At 44.7% G+C, this 21,208-nt stretch overlaps 1 protein-coding gene across 1 annotated transcript; it reads left to right on the top strand.

Annotated features, from left to right (window-relative positions):
* Positions 1 to 979: 979 nt before the first annotated feature.
* Positions 980 to 16,307, top strand: NKX6-1 (NK6 homeobox 1). Its single transcript, XM_026683689.2, has 3 exons — positions 980 to 1,700; positions 4,647 to 4,819; positions 14,593 to 16,307. Exons 1-3 carry the CDS (start codon positions 1,049 to 1,051, stop codon positions 14,848 to 14,850), a joined length of 1,083 nt encoding a protein of 360 aa, XP_026539474.1. The 5' UTR covers positions 980 to 1,048; the 3' UTR covers positions 14,851 to 16,307.
* The last annotated feature ends 4,901 nt before the right edge of the window (positions 16,308 to 21,208 follow it).

The raw sequence follows: 21,208 nt of genomic DNA, 5'->3' as shown, positions 1-21,208 counted from the left end.
CCACCCGCCAGCGCGCTTCATTCTCGCCGCGCCGAGTGAATGCCGTTTTGCTTTCCCGGGAACTCGGCCTTGGTGTCCTTGGTTGGCCCGCTTGCCCGAGCGGCTGGCAAGGGAGAGGACCGGCCAGAGGAGACCCCGAAAGAGGGAAGCCACAAGGCGGAATTTACTCTTCCCACCGTCCCTTGATCCCGCCGCCAGGTCTTCGCCTGGAAGTTCCCACCCCTCCACGAAAGTTTCCCACCCCTCCGGTGCCCCCCTTCTTTGAGGACAGACGGCCAAAGTTTGGAGGAGTTTCCCTCTCTATATTATTATTATTTTTTGGAGGGGGGAGAACACTCTCGGAATAGTGCCTCCCTCTCGGGATCGCCCGAAGAGAATTCCCCCGAGATCCCCTTTTTTCCTTCCAGGGGTTTGAGCTCCTCTCTCCCGACCGACCGCTTCCAACCCGATCCGAGCGAATCCGGCTTTCCCGGCTTCGATCCTCCCTCCTTCCAAATCAAGGGACACCCCTGAGCCAGAGGAGACTCAACCTCCGCTCCTCCTGAGCTCTGGGAACGGAGCCTTCCCGAGGCTCTAGCAGCCTCGCTCTTCGCCCGTTCCTTAAACTCCTCTCGCTCTAGACTGGGCTTTTATATTCCGACGTCTTTGCTTCAGTCTAAGAGAAGCGAAGGGAAAAGCTGAGCGCACTTTTTTTTCCCAAGCTTGGACAGCGAACACACACACACACACACATATATATCACTTTCCCTTTTCATGCCGGCCTCCTGAATCCAGTTAGTCGGTCTCGCTCTCTCGCTCTCTGCTCCGGCAATCCAGCCCCCTAACACGCTCCCCCCAATTGACTCCCACCCCAATTTCCTATCCCCCCTCCCCCCGCCACCTCTGCCCTTTTTTTGGTGGGGGGGAAGAGCCTCCTTCGCGCCCGGTCCGCAGGAGACCAGCTTCTCTCCCCCCACCCCCGCCACCCAAAGAAGGCTCGGCGGCTTCTCCGAAGAGGGAGACACCCCGTCGGCTCCAGCGCGCCCTGCCCGGCTTTCCCGTCCTGGGGATGCTGGCGGTGGGGCCGATGGATGGCACCCCTGGGCAAAGCGCCTTCCTGCTCAGCAGCCCTCCGCTGGCCGCCCTGCACAGCCTGGCCGAGATGAAGACGCCGCTCTACTCCGCCGCCGCCGCTGCGGCCGCCGCCTACCAGCTGCCGCCCGCCGCCGCCGTCTCTGCAGCCAGCTCTTCCTCCCTCTCCTCGTCGTCGTCGTCCTCCTCCTCCTCGGCCTCCGCCTCGCCTTCCCCTCCGCTGGGCTCGCCCACCGGCCTCAAGCCCCACGGCGCGGGGGCTCTGTCGGCGCTGGGCTCGCCCCCGCAGCAGCACTCGGCCGCCACCCCGCACGGCATCAACGATATCTTGAGCCGGCCGTCCATGCCGCTTCTGGCCGCCGCTTCTTCTTCTTCCTCCTCCTCCTCCTCCTCCTCCGCTTCGCCGGCCGCCGGGCTCCTGGCGGGCCTGCCCCGCTTCAGCAGCCTCAGCCCGCCGCCTCCGCCGCCCCCGGGCCTCTACTTCAGTCCCAGCGCCGCTGCAGCCGCCGTGGCCGCCGTGGGGAGGTACCCCAAGCCTTTGGCTGAGTTGCCCGGCAGGACGCCCATCTTCTGGCCGGGGGTCATGCAGAGCCCACCTTGGAGGGACGCCCGCCTGGCCTGCTCGCCCCGTAAGTATCGCCTTCCTTCGGGCTGGGATCCCCGGCGTGCCACCACCACCCCCGCCTCTCTCTCCAAAAGCTCCTTCCCTGGGGGCCTCCAAGCCTTGGCCGTCGAATTGCGGCCCCTTCCGGACTTAGAGAGCCGCAAAGGGCCGGCTCCTGAGCTGGGGGAGGCTGGCAACCTCGGGCCACTTGAAGCCTGGCGGGACTTCCAACTCCCACAAGCCAAGTATCAGAAAGGCAAGTCCTTTGAAGTGAATGGGATCTCTCCTTGACTTGCGACCTTTTAAGTGACCAAAGGGAACAACAAGGCCCTGGAAAAAAAAAGCGACTTACGACTGGTTGCATAGTTATGACCTTTGCGGCCTTCCTAGGGTCACAGGATCAAAGTCAGGCCGCTTAGCGACTGGCATGTATTTTGGGACAGTCCGGTGTCCCTGGGATCACTTTTGTGACCGACAAGCAAAGACAGTGGGGAAGGCAAGATTCCCTAAATCAGGGGTCTCAACCTTGGCCACTTTAAGCCTGGAGGACTTCAACTCCCAGAATTCCCCAGCCAGCTGGGAATTCTGGGAGTTGAAGTCCTCAGGCAAAGTGGCCAAGGTTGGAGACCCCGCCAAGGTTGGAGACCCCTGCTGAGCCACTTTAACTGGTTCTTCTCAGGGTTGGTTGTTGCCTGTTAGTTTTACCTCTGGCCTGTATAAGCGGCTGCTTCTCCCCCAGGCCGATGCTGTTGGGTTGTCTCCCCAGGGATCCCTGATTGGGCTGCCCAATTCTGCAGGGAAGAAGGCGGCAAACTCTGGGGACCGCCGGTTCCCCCTTGGGGGGGGGGGGAATCCCACCTGTGCTGCTCTCATTGGACAATGCCCCGATCCCACCCCACCTCTGCCTCTCTTGCCCAGCTGTGCCTTCTCTACTGGGCCAAGAGTACCTGGGTTGTGAAGTCGTGAGTCTCTCTTTCCCACTCCCCTCCCTTTCCCAAACCCAGGAGAGGCCTGGCTGCCCTCCAGCTGCTTTGGACCACAACTCCCACAATGCCTTGCCCTGGGAACTAATGGGAGTTCCCTGCCCCACCGCTGGAGGGCGGCCGCTTCGCACTCTCCGCCCTGGGCTAACTTTGCTGTTTCCAAGTTGAAAAGTGCGGCTTGGCATTCCCTCGAGAGCCCTGCTTCCCCTTCTGGATGGGTTGCATTGTTGAAGGCGGGCGGGGAGGGAGGAGAGGGGGGGGATGAATGGGAGTTGTAGTCCCAGCCATCCTAGGCGAGGGGTGGAGCGGGGGCGGGGAGAAGCTCTGCTTTGAATCCACTCAGTGGGCCCCAACTCTGCAAGGGGGGTGGGAGTTGTGGCTTAACCTCGCGAAAGAAAGGTGCCCTCCTGGAAGTGGACCCGGGAGTCACTCATTCACACGTGAGAGCAAAGGCGCTTGAAGGAATCGCTGCCTTCCGAAGGTCGCTTAAAGCCGGGCGTTGCAGCAACGGCTAGACCTGGGGAATTAAAAAAACAAAAACAAAAACTCCCTCCTTTCTCCCTCTCTTACTTTCCCCTTGAGCCGGGCGCCTGGAGCTGATGCTTTACTTAGCAACGGAGCTGCTCCCTCGATTCTTGCGGCTTCTTGGCCAACCCTACCCCGGAGGAGGCCGGCCCAGCTTCCCTGGTCCTTTGAATGCTCAGCCCGGCTTCTTTCCTCCCTCCTCAAAGAGCCAGTCTCAAGTCCCAAACTCTCCACGAATATTTGGGAGAAAAATAAAGTGGCCTTTTTTTTTTTTTTCCTTTCCCCCCTGGCTGCTGGTGTTCGCGATGTTTATGTACGTCACTCTCCTTTTTTTTTCTGCCCCCAAAAACCTATATCCCTTGGGGGCGACGGCAGCCCGTCCCTTCCGTGGGAGAGACCCGCTCGGAAGCCAGCCTCCTTCTTGAGTGAACTTGGTTTACGGCGGCTTGCTTAAGAAGGCCGGCCCGCCGTGGCGCTTTTGTCCACGCTTCCTTTTTAAAATCCTTTATTTTGGGGGAGGGGGAGGAGAAGCAGTTGAAGGGGAAAAGAGACCCTCCCCCTCCTCTTTGCCTCAAGCGAAATAACTTTAAGTGCTAATTGAAATTTAGACGCGTTTCAGTTGAGATGTCAAATGTTAGTATTTTTAAGCAATGGGTCTGGCTCTTTATTTAGTAACATTTTCCCTCTAAGGGAAAACCCCGGCCTTTAATATAGATAGACTATTTTTCCTTTCCTTTCCTTTCCCCTTTCTTTCTCCTTCCTTTTCTTTCCCCTTCCTTTCCCCTTTCTTTCTCCTTCCTTTTCTTTCCCCTTCCTTTCCTTTCCCCTTCCTTTCCTTTCCTTTCTCTTTCCTTTCCTTTCCCTTCCTTTCCCCTTCCTTTCCTTTCCTTTCTCTTTCCTTTCCTTTCCCCTTCCTTTCCCCTTCCTTTCCCCTTCCTTCCCTGCCTTCGTTCGCTACTTTATCTTCTTAATCTACCCGTGTAGGTTGATTTAAAAAAAAAAAAAACCCACTCCAACTTCCCCAACCCTGAATGCAAAAACAAAAACAGGAGATTTCTAGCCGCACTTTTTCGAACTAACAATTCTTGTGAAATTGTTACTCGGAAAACGGGCTCCGGATTATCTTCTGGGATTGTGTGTGCGTGTGCGTGCGTGCGGTTTTTATTGTTCTTTTGCCCCCGACACAAGACGAGTCGAATCCGCTCTGGCCCAGCAACGGAGGGAGGCCCAAACCCGCCACTGCTCTTTCACAAACGGCGCCGGTTGCTTCAATTTCCGAGTGCTGAAATTTCCCTTTTCCCGTTGAGCAAAAACGCAGCGCTGGGCGGAATATATACATTTTTTTTTTACCTCTTACCCTTTTGGAGATTGTGTGCGAACCTCTCGGTATCTCCGACCTTCTATTGTGTCCCTTACGTGGCATCTTCCCCCACCTTTTTTTTTCACACACCCCCCCCCCTTAGATCAAGGCTCCATTTTACTGGATAAAGACGGCAAAAGGAAACACACGAGGCCGACGTTTTCCGGCCAGCAGATCTTTGCTTTGGAAAAGACTTTTGAGCAAACCAAGTACTTAGCTGGGCCGGAGAGAGCGAGGCTCGCCTATTCGCTGGGAATGACGGAGAGTCAAGTCAAGGTGAGCGGTTGTGCGGTCAAGGCAAAAAGAGAGGGAGGGAGGGAGAGAGAGAGAGAGGGAGGGAGGGAGGGGGAGAGTGGGGTCCCGATTCAAACGACGGCGCTCGTTCGCTCGTGGCGGGCAAGGCGGCTTAAGGTCGTTCACAGACGGGGGAGGTGGGCGCCCTTTAGTCCTGGGACAAAAAAACCGAAGGAGACCGCGCTCCTCCCCGAATCGGTGGGTCGTGATAAAGAAAATTAAAGTCCAGTTCGTGATTTCTTGTACAAAACACACACACATATTAGCTATTCAGCTCTTCCTGTTTCTAACTCACTTCCCCAAACGGTCTCGAAATTAATGGGAAAAGGAATAAATATTTTCGCCTCTGAAAGAGTTCCCGCGCCCGCCCTACGAACACACACACACACACACCTGACCGTTCCTTCTGTCCAGGTTTGAATCAACGGGATTCAATCGTTGTGAGAACGAGCGGCTGGTTAATAGCTTTACGGATCTGTGTTGGTGAACGAAGGAGAAGTGAGCCGATTTACAAGACTGGTTAAACGAAGATGGAAGGAATTTACTAACTAGCGGACCAACTCAGGCCAATTGTCAAGTAAAGAGGGAAGGTAGCTTAGGGCAGCTTTTTAAAAGCACAAGGCAGCTCCGGAAAGGGTCTCTGGGTGTGTAAATAGGAACTATTTTGCAGAAACTAATTAGGAGCAGGTGTGAATGAGGGACCCTCAAATCCTATGCTCCTACACACCTAGGATAATCCTAAAATCTAGGCCTTTAAAAAAAAGTTGAGAAGATTTAGCACTGGTGTTTGTTTAAATCCTCTGCCCAGCGTTCCCCCGACTGGATTCGTTTTCTTTCTCTTTCTCTACTGGCCCACTGAAGTCAATGACTCAGAACTAGAACAACCCTGGGAAGCCTAAGTAAAATTTGGAATTGTGTTTTAATTGATTCTTGTACTGAATCTGGAATGAAAAGTATCCATTCTATCAGATCCCTTCAAACACTCAGCCATCGCTTGGGTGGTCTCCTTTCAAGTCTTAGTTTGGGAGATGGATGAGAGCAATCCCCATCTAAGGGGATTGAAGGGGAACGGTTTCCTGGGCCGGTCAAGGCCAACTCTGCGAGGCCCAACTTGTGCATTGGAGTAGTATATTTGGCAATGTGTTAGTGCATTCAAGACCTAACTCTTCTCACCCGTTCATTGCCTTAAAAAATCCCCAGACATCTGTTACTCTTTGGTGTAAACTTGTTCGTTCTTACACTCCTCTGGAGCTCCTGAGAAATACACCCTGAAGACAAATGTATTGAATTCAGTAAAGCCTAAAGGTTGGTGGATTAAAATTTAAAATCTTATGGCTGAGCAAGAACCTTCTACTTCCCTAAAGCTGAAATCAAGATAAACAGAATCGTTTTTAAGATGCCCTTGGAAACTAAATTAATTCCCTTGCCTTTGGGAAAAAATATTCTGTATCTCAGTGAACTTCAAGGTTAGTTGTTGTTTCAATTGTTCATTGGTACTGCTGGGATTTCACAACAGCAGAATTTAAGCCAACTTTTCCACTTTTCCAATTATGGGCAGGCATACACACACACACACACACACACACACACACACACACACAAATTGTGTAGCCTACATAGCAAATTCAGACACTTTTGGAAGGAAATTTCCTGTTGTACTTTCCATATGTGGAAATAAATCTTATCAAACTCATTACAAATTTTATTTCTGGGTGGGCATCTCCAATACTAAACTTTACACTGACTCCAGCAAGGAGCATAACCTAACCAATCATTCTCTTTTCCCATCCTGTTTTATAATTCCTTTAAAGGTCTGTATTATAAATAGACTGTTATGGCTGCCCTCCTGTATATTCATGTGAATATAAGTGTTCGATACAATGAAATCATTTCTGAGCAGACCAATATAGGTTTACACTGGAAAGCTGCAAATTAACTCAGTTTTTCATTTATTTGGAAGGAATCCTTTAAAAAAAAACCTTTCTAGGTAAGGAAATAGATGCAAATCTCAGGGATAGAAAATAAAACGTAACAAGTCCAGCTCTCTGTCATCTGTTTCTACTGGTGTTGTTTTTATAAAAACCAGTTCTGGTCATACACTCACTTTTCAGATTGTAAGTTAGAGAGTCAGTCTTTCTGGTAGATGCATATAGGATTGTACTGAGCGGAAAAGTGCAAATGGGGCTATTTGGATTAGGTACTTCTGCTTGTGGGTGTTTTCGTTTTGCACGTGGGAACTCAAGGGAGCTTTGTAACTGTTTGAACAAGAAGGACCTTTTCTGTGGGTGAGAAGAATTAAATGAAGCATAGAGGTCGATCTAATTTGGTGGTTGCTCAGTTCCTTGAATTGATTTCAGCAGAAAATGAAATCTCGTCTGATGGAGCAACTAGGAATGTTATAAGAATAGCAGATCTTTCTCTTTCTTTCTTTCTTTCTTTCTTTCTTTCTTTCTTTCTCTTTCTTTCTTTCTTTCTTTCTTTCTTTCTTTCTTTCTTTCTTTCTTTCTTTCTTTCTTTCTTTTCCTTCCTTCCTTCCTTCCTTCCTTCCTTCCTTCCTTCCTTGAAACCAATGAATCTTTTCACAGGCTGTTTCTTTCTGGGTATTCAAATGGATTAGGTGGGAGGGAAGGGACCCCCCCTTTTTTTAACAAATTGTCACTTTATTCCAAAAGTTATCCAGAGACCCTCATTTGTCACTGCAAATATGTGGGAAAGGCTTTGAATAAACGGCTGCCTTTTCCACTGATAGCAACATGCCTCCCCATTTAGCGCAGTGTGTTTGAGGAGGTGGGGGGATTTTTTTTTTAAAAAAGGGTGCATTGTGAATCAGATGTTAATTTGCGTTTGAACAAAACAGTCTGGTCCAGAATGGGAAATGAAGGATTCATATGTGCTTTGTTTCTTAAGTCCACCAAGCGGAAAATGCTACGCTTTTTGTTAGAAGAGGCTGTGTTTAACTCTGAGTAAGTCCCCTTGCAAGTGAAGGAGGTTTACCACGGAGCAGGAAACTTTAGGGTTGTCTTGTCACTTGTTCAACACCTTCCGTCTTCCAACACCAGCTCAGAAAAAGTTTGGTGCTGAGCTCATTTTCGCTGCCTTGATTTCATCACAAATTAAGTGCAGTCAGCCAGCCCTGATTTGGTTACCTTCTTTTTTCCTCTCTTAATAATCTTCAGGAATAAAATCCATTGTCCGTAGGAAGTTTTTGTCTTTCAACAATAAATACTGTTTTCTGTATTTATCTTTGTTCTACGGCATAAGAATACACTGAGTGGCCTGTAATAATATATGAAGAAATAACAAATTAAATCCCAAAATTTAAAATAAAATGCAAAAACACAATATATATCGATTTGGAACAAAGACTCGTTATAGTTTTCTGCCCCATGTTAAGTCTCCAGTTTCATGCGTTTCTTCCTGAGAGTAAATAGCTTTTCCTCCCACTGGGTTTTCTCCTGAGTAAACAGCATTGCTTCTAGCTTCAAGCAGCCTCAAAGTTGCACTTAGGCTCGGTTACATTTACTTGGAAGCAGTTTGTCATAAAATGAAAAAACAAGGGCTATCTCCCTGCATCGCTGTTGAACCATTACTTGAATCCCGAATAATAAAACGGTAGGGGCTCAAAGCAGGAAATAAGCAAAATTGCAACAAAGCACCTATGGTTTAGCACGGAGTATGAACGCAAACCGGTTGACTTTATAGTGTGCAAATGTGTTCATCTAATTTCGAAGGCATAAGGGTGAGATGGGAAAAAAAAGGAGAGTAGCAACTTGTTTGTTTCCATCCCGTTCTGCTTGTCTAGTTTCTCCTCTGGCCATCTGGCACTTTTGACTTAACCAACGTTAGGCTCCCACTTTCAATGGATTCAGAGGTGAGGAAGCAAGAATAAATGAAAGAAGAGGCATCTCAAGATCAGGGAAGGAAAGTAGGAGAAAAAAAAAAACCAAGGGTGGGGGGAGTGTTTAACCTCAAATCAGAAGCCTGGAAGAGAGCAGGAAGGGGAGAAAGGAAGAAATAACAGGTTGTAGCAGGCAGAAAAGGAAGGAATCTTAAAGGCGAACCAATCCAGCAGTGTGTGCAAAAAGTTAATCGAGTCCGTTTTTGAGCTGCTGTTGTTGCCATTCTCCACACCGTGGGGCTGCTTTAATTTCCATAACTATATTGGGAGTAATAATGCAAGACTTTTTTGTGTGTGTGTCTGTGCAGAAGGGCGATTCATCCAGCTTCCTGGGGCTTTTTGATTTTGAAGCATGCCCTCTCCCATACTTGGCTTTTCGCTGCAAAGAAAGTGTAATTTTATTTTTTTCCTCCCATTTGATGTCAATAACACCCTTAAGTTGAAATGTATGATGAAACCCAAAGCACTGAAATAATTCTCAAGTCTTTTAACTGGTGAGTTTTACTCCTTCTTCACTCCTCATCTCTTGAGTCGTGCTTTGGATGGGTCCTTGCCTGTGGAAACCCAAAGCAAACAGTTTTGTCTCCCTTCTGGCGAAGGACTACAGGCTTTAGCAAGTCTCTACAAGGTTATAAAAAACGGACTCACACAACCCTGTTAAGAGGATAAAATGCCAGGAAGCCAAGTCCAGATACAAAGGTGGGAAAAGTACTGGATTGGTGAAAGGCATTTTTTTCTGCCTGCGCTTAATGCTGGGTTCCATGCAGGCAAGGCTCAATCTTTACAACAGTGTGTACCCAACCAAATGCTCTCTTAGCTGGGTTGGCATGCCCTTCTCCTATTATCTGTGGACGATGGGCATTGTAATGAACCCATTTGAAAGGCACTCGTGCAGGAAAGAGCTGTTTGGCAGCATGGACAATAACAGGTGGTCTCAACTGCCTGAAGTTTTGGTGGAAGGGGTATTTGGGGAAATGGAAGTTAGCAAGTCAAGGGAATGAATATAAGCAAATGTAAAGTTTTATTCTGTGTGCTTTTGCCAATACGCAGATCCTTTCAACTTGATAAGGAGTTCTTCAGCAAATATACTTAGGTTCACAACCAGACCCTGCGTGTTGGGTGTGAGATAATTTAGCCCTGTAATTCACCCTTTACTTGGGCATCCGCCTCGTTGAACACAGAAGGGAATGATTCTGTTTAGGATGGTATAGAGGAGGCTGTCCTTGCTACTGTCCTACAGGTATGCCTACTTAGTGATGATGGGGGAAGGGTGGGTCAAAAGCAGGATGATTTGAAGAGACAATTATAATTGATTCCAGGCACAATGTCTAAATGTGCTTTCTTGAGTGCTGAGTGAATTAAGTACTGGAATCTTACACCAAAGCTTTGTGATGGTAGTCAGGATGCTCCCTGAGATGATAATAGTGGTTGGTTGAGAGGGGTTGCTAATATGAAGAGCAATTATATGCAGCTAGTTTTAAGTGAATCTTTGTGGTGAATCTTTGTGGTGAGAGTACAGTAGCTTCTACTGCCACGCTCCTATTAATGGCTCATTTGCATTTTGATAGTTGATAGACTTGCATGATTGAAATCTGGCTGACAAATATGACTGGTTAATTGCACTATATATACCCAATTACTTGGGAGTAGGCACTTTTGAGCACAATGAGCTTACTACATTCACTGCTTTGAACTGTAGCAATGAGAATAGTCAATTAAATAGGGGGTGTGAAAATAATTTTGGTGAATATAAATAATCCTACATGATGGATTGATTTAACAGCAACCTGTTGGCATTAAAAGAGTGGAAACCATAGTGTTCAATCACATTCTCTTGGAAGTAGCATTGTTTTAATTCTGAGATTTTGGAGCTTAGTAGTATCTAATCAATGGATAGATTAATTCCAGGTTGATGGTGCAGCTCTGGGAGACCTGAAGACCTGTCCTTGGGACAGATCATCCTGGAGATAATCTATCTGTCTAGTTGCTAAGAGTTGGCACCAACTTGATTGTATATAAACAATCAAGTGCCTAATCAACTTGACTGATCTCAGAATACTAAGCAAATTATTTCTAGGTGATATTTGAATGGAAGACCACCAAGAAGTTCTCACAGCTTGTAAACTACATTGGAAGCTGGGGGAAAAAAACCTTTCATAAGATTGTCAAGAAACACATAATCTGGGCTTGACTTTATTTTTTATTGGCCCAAGAGAAAGTGAAAAAGTCATCAGAATGTATATTACATTGGAGATGAGCATATCAGTAGACTATCAAAATGGCACCATACAGCCAGTAAACCTTAATGATACCAAAATGGTGGCAGTTATGTGATATCATCACATAGATGCCACTGAATGCATGTGGAATGACACTTGGTTCCAGGACATAAATTGGCATTCATATAACATTGAGAGAAAAAAAGATGCAGGAATGTATTTGCCAATACATGAAATAAACTTTTGCTGGATTGGAGAAACACAATTACAATTGCAGTGTCAAATGCAGGATCGCTGCTCTGGGGATGCCAGTGATATACAGTAGTATCTATATTGCCATAGGAACTAACACTAGTTACTGCAGTACAGTAATGCAGAGTGGAATTTAGTGCAGAAATGAAGGCAAAAGTATAATAAGCCATATTGTGCAAGACACAGTGAAAAAAACCACGGTTCCAAAACAATTCTAAAATAATGGTGCCAAACCGATCTTAAAACTGAATCTGTAATTTCTTAAACTGAGGATCTACACAACAGTTAAACCACATCCACTCATAATGAACTAGAGTTAAGCATATTTAGAAGCAGACTTATTGAATCATTGATATTTTAGGTAGAAATTGTTTACTGTTAGGAAGAAATGGTTTATTATTGGTTCTGATAGGTTTACTTTAAGCCTGGCTAAGTCTGGATTCAACCACACTGCTAACTACAAAATTATTTCCAATCTACTTGAAATGAGATGGGATTAGACTGTCCATTTTTCAATTAAGTTGATCTGGATCATAAAGTCAGTTGGGGTGAATAATGTTTTTTGTCCTGTATTTATAAACATTTCCATGAAAATTATAAAAAATGTACTATCACACTAAGAATTGTCTGTTGGGTATAGTTAAAAAAAAACCCTCTAAATGGTGTCCACAATAATATGATCACAGCTCAGTCTATTTTTATGACCTTCAGTTGTAACCATCGAAGTCATCATGCTAACTTTTTTTACAGGCACCACTGATCACACCCATGACAATTTTTCAGTAAATTGCATTTTTGGACAGCAAACCTCTTTGAGTGCCAGTCCTACAGCTTGGAGCAAATTCTGTCAATCTCAATGACATTAACTCTGAAATAACCAGCTTTAGAATCTAGTTCTAAAACTAGTTTATACTGTATATCAAACCCAACTACCGCCATTAAATTTAATTTACTTTCTGTAGCTAAATTTGAGAACCTTATATCTATTATGGGCAGGAAAGCTGGGATTGTGAAATGGACAACATAATTTAAAAGTAGATTTTTTTCCCATTACAGTAATAGAAAAAAAACACACAATGATTCAACTATGAGAACTTCAAAATTAGCACAAAGGAAGAAGACAGGCTGACTGAGTGCAAGCCCATTTTATTTTTATTTTTTTAAAAAAAGATTTGTATGGCTGCCCACGTTTTATAAAGTTAAGTCTTGAATGGCTAGCAGCATAAAAACAAATAGCAAAATATCCCAATTTAAAAACCTCCCCATAACAATACCATCATAAAACCAAAACTGCTGGGCTCTCTTGCCCACCTGAACTAATACCTGAGAGACAGGTCAGATCTTCAGAACTCCTTGGAAGATGAGATGGGTAGTGACGCCCTGAATCTCAGGGGAGCCGATGCTCCACAAAGCAGGCACAGCTATGGAAAGGCCTCAGTTCCTTAGATCCCCACAGATAACAGCATTTCAGAGAGGAGACATGGTTTGGACCTGTAATAATATGTGGGAATGACCTTGGCAAACAAGGGGAAGAGATACTGAAAAAAGGCAGGAAGGGGGAACCCATAGAGGGAAACTCAGAAAGAATCCAACCTAAGGAAGTAAAGACATGGTGGGAGATTTGTACTTTCAGACTTGCAAGATTCTCTTAATAGAGCCCTATAACGAAGTAGAATTAACTTATGTTTACCTCCCTATGGATAGGTAGATGTCCACAGGAGGCAGTCCCAAAGATAACTTGGTGCTATGCCATGCACGCCAGCCCCTTGAATTGGTCCACACTTGGTTATCCCTCTTCATTAATGTGTCCTACGCAGTCAGTATGTGTACCCAAAACAGAAGACATTTTCCAGGATGTGTTTATGGAGAGATTCTAATTTCAGGGTCCCCTCAGTCCAAATTGGAGGAGTATGTAGTACATACTTGCTTGCAAAGCAGTTACAGCTATGTTTTTCAAACTTGACAAGTGGCTGGGGAATTCTGGGAGGTGAAGTCCATACGTCTTAAAGTTGCCAAGTTGGAAAAACACAGTTATCCCATTCTTGCGATAAGCTATGTGATTCCAGAAAAAAATGGGGTATGTTAAGAGATGCAAATGTAGTCCTGCAAATGTATGATTTGAGACCTGGTGCCTTTCTGGAGGATATGAAGACACACACCCCCCCCCACACACTTCAATGCATTTACACTAATTCATGATGCTATGATAATAATTTCTAAAATCAGGACTTTTTCTTTGAAAAGTGTGCACATCAATTTTATATACTAACTAGCCTTTTTAAAAACCAAGTGTAGGCATATGTAATTCCTTTAGAGAATGGGCTTGACTCTGGTAATTTCAAAGAAATACCCATGTTTTCTGGAAAAAAAACTAAATAGAGATTTTACTTCAGGTTTTTTTCTCTCTTTTACTATCTAGCCTACAGCTCTACAATTTTCCAGTGTTCTCCCATCCCTCCAACCCCGCCCCCTCCTCTTTGTAGAGCTATTCTTGATTCTTGGCAACTGTCAGAAGTCCCCAGTTTCTTTGGCAAGGTTTGCCATTGTCTTCTTCCTGGGACGGAGGGAGAGAGACTGGCCCAAGATCACTCAGCTTCTTTTGTGCCTAAGGCAGAACTAGAACTCATGGCCTCCCAGTTTCTAGTCTGGTGCCTTGAATCATTATACCAAACTGGCTCTCCTATCATATTCAACCAGAAATAATTGTTATTATCGGTGGATGAGTTTTTACATCAAGGAAAAACCAACCAGATTGTGGTCTGGAATAAGAGTTTTCAAACTTGGCAAGTTTTAAGATGTGCGGACTTCAACTTCCAGAATCCCACTCCTCAACCCAAATGCTGGATGGAGGCTTCTGGGAGTTAAAGTCCACCCAGAAATAATTGTATAATATTGGTGCATGGGGTTTTACATCAAGATAAAACCAACCAGATTGTGATCTGGAATAAAAGTTTTCCAAACTAGTCAACTTTTAAGATACCTGAACTTCAACTCCCCAAATTCCCCCCCACCCCAAATGCTGGCTTGGGGCTTCTCGGAGTTAAAGTCCACTCATCTAAGTTACCAGGTTTTTTTTTTTTTGGGGGGGGGGGGGTGAACCCTGCTTCTTCTGGAAGGATGTTGAAAATGCCCCCCTGCTCCTCTCGTTTAGCACCGAGTGCGAATCCTCCTAAAACTTTGAAACCCATCTTTCCTGGTGGGTTTCTGGCCTTAAAAATCGGAGAGGAGGAGGAGGAAGCGGCCGATCCGGATTCAATCCTCTGAACGGGATAGGCTGGATCCGGGCGGGCAGAAACTCTCGAGCGAAAACAGGGGCTCAGACAGCAGGCCCACCGCCGGCTCGGCTCTCCTTTTCACCGCCCTTCCCCGCTTTCTCCTCCTTCCAGGTCTGGTTCCAGAACCGGCGAACCAAGTGGCGGAAGAAGCACGCGGCCGAAATGGCGACCGCCAAGAAGAAGCAGGACTCGGAGACGGAGCGGCTGAAAGGCGCCTCGGAGAACGAGGACGAGGACGACGACTACAACCGGCCCCTAGACCCCAACTCGGACGACGAGAAGATCACGCAGCTGCTCAAGAAGCACAAGACGGGTGGGCCCAGCGCCGGCCTCCTGCTCCACGCCTCAGAGAACGAGGCCTCCTCCTAGGCGGCGCGGGGAAAAACGCCGCGCGGCCGCCCAAGGACGAGCTGAGCCCCGCTGAGGCGGCGCTCCACAGACCCAGTTGCTTTTTCCGACCAGAAATAAAGACGAGGAGACTGGGCGCCGGGCGGCCCCTCAGAGCCGCCCCTGCCCGGGTGGGTTTCTTGGGGAAAGTTGAGGTGGGGTAGCCTCGACGGACAGGCCCGAGGCCTAGCGCCGCCCGGCCTTTCCCGCCAAAAGGGACCCGCTACTAGCCCGAGTGCAGCCGAGGCGCCTCTTTATTTGTAAATAAAAGCCACCGGACTTTATTCACACAGCGAATATTTAAACCTAATAATGTTTAACTCGGGCTAATTCCCAAGCCGGAACGTCGGCGCTCGCTAGACTCGCGCCGTTGAGTCGGCTTGTTTTTCCTCTGCCGCCGCTCCTCAAAACACCTTTCTTCGGGGAGTTTTGCGACTTTTAAAAGGCGGCGGTTTTTCTCTCTCGTAGTCGCCCCCCATGAGTTTTTCTTCGCTAGTTTAATTCCCATCTTCCCACACGGGACACGAATGGTCTGCACTGGAGGAGGGGTGTGTGGGTGTTAAGGGAAATCACGAGGGGGGGAGTTTAAATGTCATTGGTTTCCTTCAGCAAAATCTCTCTTTTTTATTATTGTTTTTCTATCGGGACAATGGGCAAGCTTTTAGGACAACGCAGGGACTTTCCTGAAGAAGCAGTCTGTGTAACCTGGACATTTAAAAGGCCTTGGGTTGCCATTTCGAATCGGAATAAATGAGCCCCGATCTTTTCGTCAAAGGGCAGTCAAGCTCCTTCGAAACAGCTATTTATAGATGTAACCTAGACATTGTAGTTTAAAGCTCCTTTTAATTTTCTCTCTAAATGAGTCCTGCCAAATGACAACCCCCCCTTTTACACACACGCACACGGTGTTTTTTTTGGAGGGGGGGGGAGAATGCTTAATTCTAACTTTCTTGTATTTTGCTTTGGAAAACAGAAGTAAAGCGAGGAAAGAGGAAACTGAGCCTTCAAGAAAAATCTTCCCTTTTGCAAATAATAATTGCAAGTAAACTTTAGGGTTGGTTTTGAAATCCCGAATTCGGGGCTGTTCCATAGAATTTGAAATGTGGATTGTCGGGGTTTTGCTTTGTTTTTAAATGAACATGTACATTGCTTTATTTCTTTTTTAAAAAAGCTAATAATGTATTAGCATTTTAGCCTCTTATTAATTTATACGAAGACACATTTTCAGTTTTGTGAACAAAAACAGCCCTGCCAAGACCAGTTTAACTCAATGCACTTTGTTTTTGTTTTAAAAGGAGAAATCAATTCAAGTCAGTCATATTCACGTCTGTTGCCTGGAAGAAAACTTAAGGGTGCAGAAAATGTCTCATCTGAGATGAAATAAAATTGGTCATAAATAAATCAATAAAAAATCATTACATAAAAAACATTACATTTTTTGTTGCTTCATATATCAAATACAGGCAGTTCTTTTGGGTTTTCTCCCCCTAAGCTTTTGAAAATATAGATTTTTTTAAAATCTCCACCTTTTTGGTTTGTGTGTGTGTATGTATGTATATATATGGAAACTGAAGAAAACAAATATGGATATATGTATATACTGTGTATATATACTCTGTGTGTATAGATAGATAGATAGATAGATAGATAGATAGATAGATAGATAGATGATAGATAGATACACGCACACACACACACGTGATATAAAACTACATCCTAAGTTATTCGCAATTTGCTGGGTGATTTCGAAAGAATGGAAACGAACAGGGTTCTAGAGAATGCGAGAAAGAGGAGGCAAAAGGTGAAAAAAATGAGAAAAAAAATAAAAAAGGTTTCGAAGGAAAAAACAGGAGAGAAAAAAACAAAAGGACGAGACGCAGAACAAAGACGGGTTGGCTAGTTTATGGTTCGCCGCCTCCTGCGAATAAAGCACCGAAGCCCAACTCAGCCAACAGCGTGTTAGCCCCGAGGGTTGTTCCGACTTGCTTAGGGTGGTTGGTTCAGGGTTCGGGATATGCTCGGACACAGACAATTGACTTGATTGGATAAATTGGAGGGGCACATTCCGAAGTCAGCCAATGATATTTGAGAAAGACAGCGCCCGCCTCTGCTTCTTAGGTATAAGAACCCTTGTGCGAACTTGAAGCAGATCCTTTAAGAATAGTGACGTGCGGTTTATGTTGTCCTTACTTCCTACCCTTACAAGAACAGCGGCTAAAAGCCCCATAAATTACACGTTTTTCATGTAGGCTTCATGCAGTCTAATGTCTTAAAACCTCCTCCTCCCTTAAAAAGAGGCGATTCTGTCTCATAATAATAAAATCTATAGCTCACATTGGCTTCCTGCTTTGGAGATGTAATGGTGCCCACAGGTTAGGTGTCTCCATTTGCCAGTTTGCTCAAATGGGTGATTCCATGCCCAGTGGCAGTCTACCTTGAGTCTATCTGATACTATCATGTGCAGACATGCTAAAGAAGCAAAGTATTGGAGTAGATAGAAGACACTCTAATCTCTCTATGTGGTTTCTATTATGTTCAGTTTCTGGATTAAAAGTGGCAAGAATTAAGAAAAAGGGGGGGTGCTTGATTTGCTGATCAGCTGAGCAAAATTAAGGTTGAGTTAGGAGTGTTGAAGCCTATTTAAAAAAAAATTTAAAAAGTTGTGTGCGTTCATCATGTTTGTCTTTAGCAAATAATATGCCATTTTAAAACTCTTCTTCCTCCTGCAGAACAAAATAACTTTTTAACAACAAAATGTTAAACTAGATTTTTTTTGCTTCCCTTTTTGAGGAATGCCAATGGCATTTGGGCATTATGATTGAATCCATCAATCAGACATACCCGTCCCAAAAATTATGTGTGGGATGAACACAGAGAATAATTCAGCAGTCTTCCAAGGTACAAAATCTGTGGCGAGACTTAGAGGCTGAATAAACTCTATTTAATAAACTGTTCTAACAAGCCATTTCAGATGTAATTTTGAGAAGAGATTGAACATTATTATTTTTTTACAAGCACTTTTTCTTTTCATGAGGCTGTAATTCCCAGAGTTCTTTGAAATAATGAACTTCGGGGAGTTTATTGTTAAAATTCCTGCTTTAGACATGCCCCAAAGGGGTTTTCGTTGTGTTTGTGTTGTTGTTTTATTATTAGCAAGCAGTTCCTGAATCCCAATATTCAAGATTGTGCCAAGTTTATTTTGGGTCTCTGAATCATCCGGTTTTTAATGTGATTCAACACAATTTAAATAACAGTCTGTGCGGATTCTTTTAATTTTTTACTCCAGTTTTTCTTGCTGTAGCCATACAGTTTGGAGTCATATTCCTTCTTTAAAGAAACCAATGAGCAAACAACTATATTACCATACTCCAAAAGCAAGCAGATGACACAATATACTTTTACTTTTGTCTTGAAAAATGGACACCTGTACAAATCCATCCTTAGATATCCCAAAATTCAGTTTAGTAATATGCCACCTTTCCCAGAGTTCAGTGCTACCTACAAACTTTAAAATTATCCTGCAGTATTTAAACCCATTTCATTAACATCCAGAAATTAAAAACCAGATTGTTAGCAAACTGGGAAAATAAAAGTTAAAAAAAAAAACCTCAGTCAAACAAGCCAACAGTAAACAGCTTAACCAAAGAACCTCTTAACACCCTCCCACTCACACTTGCAGTGCAAGCCGCTAGGAGTCAAAGCCCACTCCTTACTATTGGTAGCACTGATGATGTTAGCTAGTTTGGGTAATGAAACATCTGCAACAACCAAGCTCAGAGAGCACCAAGGATCCCTCAAAAAATCCTCTGCTCAGGCATGAACCTCAGTGGCCTAGGTATTTATGGAAAGGGAGTTCACTAGATAATCTTGATACCTTATGTGCTTCAGGCAATGTTAAGGACCTGGGAGCATGACTAGGTGTTGGATACCACACTTTAAGAAGGAAAAGTTGCAAAAGGCTCAAAAAAAAGGGCAATAAAGTTGATCAGGGATCTAAAAGCTAAATCCTGTGAAGAGAGCTTGTGTCTTTAGCCTTGGAAAATGACAACTAAATCACAGCATTCTTTAAATACATAAAAGGAAGAAGCATAGAAGGCAGACTTATTGTTACTCATAGCAGAATGTATAGGATAGATTTAAGATAGAGAAAGGCAGATAACAATTAAATATTAAAAGACGCTACTAATAATGTAGTTAAGAGCTGGAATCAGTTACCCTACACAGATATAAAAGTTCCTTCCATTCATATGTTCAAGCACAGACAGCCATTTACCATGGCTGCTTTACTTTGGATTCCTGCAATGGACAGAGGGGTTGGATTGGATGACCTCACCATCCCTTTCCACTCCAGGATCCTGTGATTTGTGAAAGGGAGTGCACTAGACATATTTTAAAGGATGGCCACACATAACAGGTGTGACTTGTTCTCTTTTCCCATCTTCATAATATTTCCATGCTAAATTTCTGCCACTTTCAGAAGCTGCAGACATGAAATGAGCAGAACAAAACACACATCACGGAGAAGCAGGAGTGGGAGTTTGATGGCTGCTCAGCTGTTGCAAAACTCCTAATCCCAGCACACACACACACACACACACACGCACCATTAGTAACCACACTATTGGAGCTATTGAGTAGTTGTAGTTTGGAGACTTCAGGAATATTCCAAGCTCTTACAGGCTTTGAAAGGATGTCTTTACACAAGATACCGGTACATAAAGAGGTTACAGGTAGGCCTCAACTTACAATCATTCGTTTACTGACCATTCGAGGTTACAACGGCCTTGAAAAAAGTGACCCGTGACTATTTTTCACACTTACAACATAATTCAGACACTTGGCAACTGGCTCATATTTACGACGGTTGCAACATCCCTGGGATCATGTGATCACCTTTTGCAATCTTCTGGCAAGCAAAATCAATGAGAAAGCCAGATTCACTTTACAATTGTGTTACTAGCTGCAGGGATTCCCTTAACGACTGTGGCAAGAAAGGGCATAAAACAAGGCAAAAAAAAAACAACCCCTCACTTAACACAACTGAGCAATGAAAATTTTAGGGTCAATTGTACTCGCACGTTGATAATACAATCTACTGTATTAATTCATTTTCTAGATTTGCTCAACGCATTGCACTAAAGCATACGCTAGCCAAACGGATTAATTTACACAAAATACTTAACACAAAAAAAAAAACCCGCTCTCAGAGCAACAACCACAACAAAACTCCAGCAGAAGCCAACAGTAACCAAATGTAAATATGTTGGCAGATGCAGTGAGCAGGGTTTTACCAGCCCTGTTTATGCACATTGGGTGAAGGCTATCAATATGTAATTGGGATTGGTTTCAGCTACAAAAATCAGGCGGCCTTAAAGAATCTATTTTTTGCAGGTGAAATAAAGAGGGATAAAGTTGTTCATCATTAGGAAGCGTGGGGTTTTTTCGTTTCATGAAACACAAGAACGAACTTCTGGTTTTCCAGTGAATATACGTTCTTCACAGCTACCTAGTGATCGCATAAAAGAAGTATTCTAGATGAAGGAGGAAAAAAAATCAGATTTGACTTTGCTTGATTTTGTTTATGGCTAGATTTCTCAACTTTGGCTACTTTCCAATGGGTGGACTCCAGCTCCCAGAGTTCCCTAGGAATGCTGGCTGGGGAATTCTGGGAAATGGAGTCCACCCATTGGAAAGCAAGCGAGATTCAGAAATATAGGGCTAGGCTATCAGCCAAAACAAACCCATTGTTTGCTGTGAAAGAAAAGAGAGTCCAATTCAGATGTCACAATAAAGCAAGTTTTCATATCACTGGCTTTAGAACTGTGGAGAAAAATGTGAGTGTCTCATAAGATTTATCTTTTCACCTTGAGTCATTTTTCAAGGGGTTTCTGACAAAACTCAGAAATGTAATAGTGTTACGTTCTGATAAAAAACAAAACAAAACTGCAGAACACCAATCCAGAAGACATAAATGATTTGGAGCTGGTTCTTTGAATCAGAGCTTAAAAATAGTTAACATAATATTGATTTGATCAACATTGATCAAGAGCCTCGGTGGTGCAGTGGTTAGAGTGCAGTTCTGCAGGCTACTTCTGCTGCCTGCCAGATGCCTGCAATTTGGCAGTTCGAGTCTCACCAGCCTCACGTTTGACTCAGCCTTCCAACCTTCCAAGGTGGGTAAAATGAGGGCCCAAAATTGTTGGGGGAAATAGGATGACTCTGTAAACCGGTTAGAGAGAGTGCTTTAAGAGCACTGTGAAGCAGTATATAAGTCTAAGTGCTATTGATAGTGCTATTTCAGATTGCTGAGAATGAACCTGTAAGAAAACAGGCCAAAGTT

This window comes from Notechis scutatus, chromosome 4, assembly GCF_049901735.1.
Source record: "Notechis scutatus isolate UNSWTSFEM ecotype Mainland chromosome 4, rNotScu1.2, whole genome shotgun sequence".
In the NCBI taxonomy this organism is placed as follows: domain Eukaryota; kingdom Metazoa; phylum Chordata; class Lepidosauria; order Squamata; family Elapidae; genus Notechis; species Notechis scutatus.
Note: the sequence above shows the minus strand (reverse complement) of the source record. Positions and strands in the feature narration are given on the sequence as shown.